We start from the raw sequence: 5,249 nt of genomic DNA, 5'->3' as shown, positions 1-5,249 counted from the left end.
TGAGATCTTTCATATAATCTTATCAAATCCTTGCAAATAAGGATATTTTCCTGAATGCTTCTTTGCTGAATGAAAGCACCTTGATTTTGTCCCACTATGTGTGGCAGCACTTCAGCAAGCCTGGCACATAGAAGTTTGGAAATGACCTTATACACAACATTGCAGCAGGCAATAGGTCGAAATTGAAGCACACTTTTTAGCCTATCACCCTTTGGAATTAAGGTAAGAGTAGTAGAATTGAGCTGTTTAAGTAGCTGCCTATGTTGGAAGAAATCCTGAACTGCCCTTATAACATCCCTTCCTACCTCTGCCCAAGCATCTTTGAAAAACTTACTAGTGTAGCCATCTGGTCCAGGGGACTTAATATCAGGAATTCTAAACATTGCCTCTTTTACTTCCTCTCCTGTTACAGATTTCATCAGGCTAGACCAGTGTACAAAGACATTGAGATAGGGCCTTGGTTTATAATACTCCTATGAATCTGGTTTGTATCCTGGCTTGTTCCTAGCAAGTTTTGGTAATACTCAAGAAAAGCATCCTGAACTTGCTCTTGGGTGTCACACATCTTGCCACTCATATCCTCTACCATAACCACCTTATTCATATTCCTCCTCCTTTTCAGCATGCTATGAAAATATGAACTGTTGGCATCCCCTTCCTTAATCCACTCATGCTTGGATTTCTGAGAAAGGAAGCTTTCCTTGGCTTTGGTTAGTTCCTGCAACTTTAGAGTAGCTTCATATTCTTCAGAGATGATCTGCATATTGGTAGGATATTTATTAATAACTTCTTGCATCTCTTTCACCTGTTTCTGCAAAATATTTGCAGCATTCTCAATGTCACTGTATCCCTCCTTGTTCAATCTCTTTAACTTAGACTTCAAGTTCTTCAGATTTTTTGCCAATCTGAACATGGGTGTGCCAGAACTGCTTTTATTCCAATTCTCTCTCACAATGGGCAAAAACTTCTTAGACCCACCCCACATATTGTAATATTTAAAGCATCTCTTGCCTTGGCCTTGATTAATGCTCTTAAGGATACAGGGTGTATGATCAAAAAGTCCCTCTGGCAGGACGTGTGCATACAAGTCATTGAAACTGTCACACCAGGCCTTATTCACCAAAAATCTATCAATCATGCTATATATTCTATCTTCAGGCTTCTGCTTATTATTCCATGTAAACAAAGCCCCTAGTGCAGCAATGTCCACCACCCCACAGTCAGTCACACACCTTCTAAATGGCTCCATCTCACCAGAGGGAGTACTCCTACCCACTCTCTCTGAAGCTAACAGAACACAGTTAAAGTCCCCTGCAACTGCCTATGGTCCTGATACAGTACAAGCAACCCTTCTCAAATTATCCCACAAAGATTCTCTATCATGAATACCATTGAAGGCATAGACCATAGTTAACCAAAAGATCCTTCTATCCACCAGAGATTCCACTTTCATATGAATATACTGAGCATTATACTCCAACACATTCACCCTAAAGAGACTAGGCTTCCAAAGTACCCAAATGCGTCCACCAGAATGATAGCCATTATTAGTTGTGATACACCAATTAGAAAAACTACTGGCAGCCTTATTGAAGGCCTTATTCTTTACTTTGGTTTCTAGTAAACCAAACAAACCTATATTTTGATTTTGCAAAAAATAATTAATATCTCTTTGTTTTCCTACTCTATTCATCCCTCTAATGTTCCAAAAACCAATCATATCCATCAGACAGATTAGGGCAAATCTCATTACCATTTTCTCCACTACTCTTCTTAGGCGGGGAAGCTGCTACCTCTTTATAGGAATATGCTCCAAATGCATCAGTACTATAGCCAGCTCGAACCAGCTCTCGAGTATGCATCTTTACCAGTCTTTTTAGTGGTGTTTGGTGACCTACAGGATATTTCCCTTCCACATGAGCAGGTTTAGTGTGAATCTGGTTGACTGGTCTTACTGGTACAGGTGCAGTAACAGCCAAAGCTGTCTTATTAACAGGTCTCCAGACCTTTTTTACAGGTTGTTAGCTCATCTTCTTTTGTTCTCCTTTCCTACACTGCTCCTTTTCATGGCCCATTCCTTGACATATCGTGCATTTTACAGGCCTCCATTCATATTCAATTTCCACCTGCACCACTCCTCCATTTTCATCCTTAAATGATATTTTGGCAGACAACTGTTGGTCCACCATCAACTCCACCATTACCCGAGCATATCCTAGTCTAGTACGCTCCTCCGTGGCCACATCACATTTGACATATTTACCAACAATACTAGTAATCTTAGATAAACTCTTGCCCCAGAACTTGAGTGGAAGTTTATGAATTTTAATCCATGCTGGTACAGATTTTACATCATCCTTTTTCATTTCCAAGTCTTTCTCTCATGCTTTAACTATCATAGGTTTATTATCAAATAAATAATGACCTAAAGCAAGCACCTTTTCTTTCATCTCCCTGGTTTTAAACCTAACCAAGAAAATCCCGTTTGGCATAAATGATATCTTGTCAATGTTGAATTTTGTCCATATCCTCCTTATAAAACCTTCAACTATCTCCCATGGTGGATTAGCTCCTAAGATAAAGCATATCACAGCCTGCTTCCAGTAATAAATTTCATCTGCAACATCCTCAGGTTGAATTTGCAACATATCCTCAGTCTCTCACTACTACAAAACCTGTTATGCACATTGGACTTTTTTGTATATGGACATCGGATACACACCCGATGTAGAGTTTGGTCATGTCCATTATGGAGTAATGCACATCGGTTTTTAAACCGATGTCCATTAGTATTTGCACAACGGATTTCTATATATCTGATGTCCATAACTATTAATATACATCGGTTTATATTTATAATCCGATGTCCTTTAGTATTATGTACATCAGTTTTAGTAGTAATCCGATGTCTGTTTCTGTCATGTACATCAATTTACATAGAACACTGATGTCTGTATGTACCTATATTCATCAGTTTTTTACTTAAACCTCATGTGCATTATAAATGATATTACATCCTCTACTAATAAAACCACTGTCCTTTTCCTTGCGAATTTTTTTTTAAAAAAATTGGAATGGCTAATCTAAATCAAGCCATTTCATCTGCATATGAAAACTTAGGCCATTTCATAACAAAAAAATACTTGCATCCACAATTCAACAACTAACCAACAAAGGTCGTTCGTCATACTTTCATACAACGACCAAAACATAGATTCATACAACGCCATCCAAATTCAACAACCAAGAAAGGTTGTTCGTCATAGTTTCTTACAACGACCTTACCAAAACATAGTTTATACAAATGCCGTCCAAATTCAACAACCTACAAAGGTCCAAGACATAATGTGCAAAATCTAGCTAACACATTACTATATCACTAGATATTAAGAAAATATTTCACCCATAAGTCCCGAACCTCATTGATTTCTTCTTCTGAATAAGCCATTTTGTCTTGAAAAAGCTGTAAATCATGCACATAAAGGTTCTAATTAGATAATAACATACATAATAGGCTTGAGCTAGCTGGAGAGTTCAATTCTAGCTATAATAATGGGTATGGGGAAAAATTTTCAAGGCAACACAGATTTGTATGACAATATACAGGCGAGTGAGATAATCTGACCTCGTTGATAGTTGTCATCGGATTAGGACGAGTGACAATTTCCAGCATATACCTCTTGATGTAGTAACCGCATTCTATAGCATTTGGCTGACGAGCACACTAATAAAACAATATGACGACGAATTAAACCAACACACTTTGTAAATTAAACGTAATATAAATGAGTCTACTGTTGCATATCAACAACTTACATCAACTTTCACCCATTGTGGTGCTACAGAACTCTTCCTTGACCCACCCGTATAGCCGTATGCTCTTACAGATCTAATATAAAGTTTCCAACAAAAAATTATCAGCCAAGTTGAAAAGTGTTCTTTCAATGAACATCTTGCATATCAAGAATAACTACTAAGTCGAACTTACGTATTAATTAAAGTTCTCAACATTGAAGGCACAGAATTCCCGATTGAATCGAACCAATATACTTGATTATGCTCAACGATGTCAATTACAGCAAGCATCCAGTGATCCCTATAAATAGTCAGTCAAGTAATCAAAATAATCAAACTGTTGACACTTTTGTTTTACATAAGGGTGAGTACTTACTCTTTGTAATATGGGGCAATGTAAATATGGCTTTTCTTCTTTTTATCCAACTTGAAATATATGTTACTACTCCCTCTGATTCAAGGCTGCCTAGTTGTGAAGTCATTTGTGGACATAAGAATCCATATGTTTTCATGTCACAAACGCTAGACAAGTACCTGTAACAATATACGTAGAAGTATAACCAGCATGTACTTCAAATCATCATCTGCTCCAATGTAAAACTAGCTATGAGATGCTAACTTTAAATTCGGAGTCAATACATACCCAACAAAAGTCTGAATGACTGGAAGGGAGATCTTTTCCATGTTCAACAATGCAGTAATGTCCTCCTTGGCGAGTCGCAGCCTTCGCTCACATCCTACAACATCCTCGCTCAATTGCACATCCGTTACTTGAGTTTCGCCCATCATACTAACTACCTTGGACAAGAATCGTCTAGAATCATATTTTTGTTCCAAAAGTGCTTTCAAAGTATTGTTTGAACCAGCCACTGGATCATTTGTTTTACTTTTAGCACTTTATACTTTTTTGGAATTAGTACTCTCATCAACTCTCTTCTGCTTTTTGCATTTAGTCTTACTCATCACTGACTTTTCTCCTGCTTGTACTTCATGGTTTTTCTGAGATTCCTGGAAAGAAAAAGACGCAAACTGATTACTCACTGACAATGCAATTTTCAGCATGGTTCAATCAGAACCAACTTTTATGTGTTGAAGACGGGGTAAGATAAGGCTAGCCATATAATGTAACTTCAACTTTAAAATGACATCCATACCTCTAAGTAGCGCAAACTGACTAAGTTTCTCGGCCATTGAACAAATGAACCAATTGCCTCACCAATAGTAAAATGTTCTTCAGTTGGTAGAGGTAATGGTGTGTCCTCCATATTTTCCATGACAACGTCAATGCATACCCTTAACTCATCTGCTCCAAAGGCTCGACCGTGACATGTTGATGCCTGAGTTGGGACCTTGAATATTCGTCCAAGTGCGACCTTCTTCAACTGCGTATCTTTCACGGCTAGCTCGCATTCAACTCCCTGAGGAACAACATCACAGCCAGCATAAAAAAACAA

General features: G+C 38.0%; 1 protein-coding gene across 1 annotated transcript; it reads right to left on the bottom strand.

The window, feature by feature from the left end:
- Nucleotides 1-418: 418 nt before the first annotated feature.
- On the bottom strand, nucleotides 419-1,249 carry LOC141590036 (uncharacterized). The gene has a single exon (XM_074410652.1). The coding sequence runs from the start codon at nucleotides 1,247-1,249 to the stop codon at nucleotides 419-421; it is 831 nt and encodes a 276-aa protein (XP_074266753.1).
- Between the last annotated feature and the right edge of the window lie 4,000 nt (nucleotides 1,250-5,249).

The sequence above is a fragment of the Silene latifolia genome, chromosome 7 (assembly GCF_048544455.1).
Source record: "Silene latifolia isolate original U9 population chromosome 7, ASM4854445v1, whole genome shotgun sequence".
Classification (NCBI taxonomy): Eukaryota; Viridiplantae; Streptophyta; class Magnoliopsida; order Caryophyllales; family Caryophyllaceae; genus Silene; species Silene latifolia.
This window is presented reverse-complemented; position numbering and strand designations above follow the sequence as displayed.

Coding starts and splice junctions, on each gene's coding strand:
- LOC141590036 (XM_074410652.1), bottom strand. CDS start 1,249: ATGGAGCCATTTAGAAGGTGTGTGACTGACTGTGGGGTGGTGGACATT.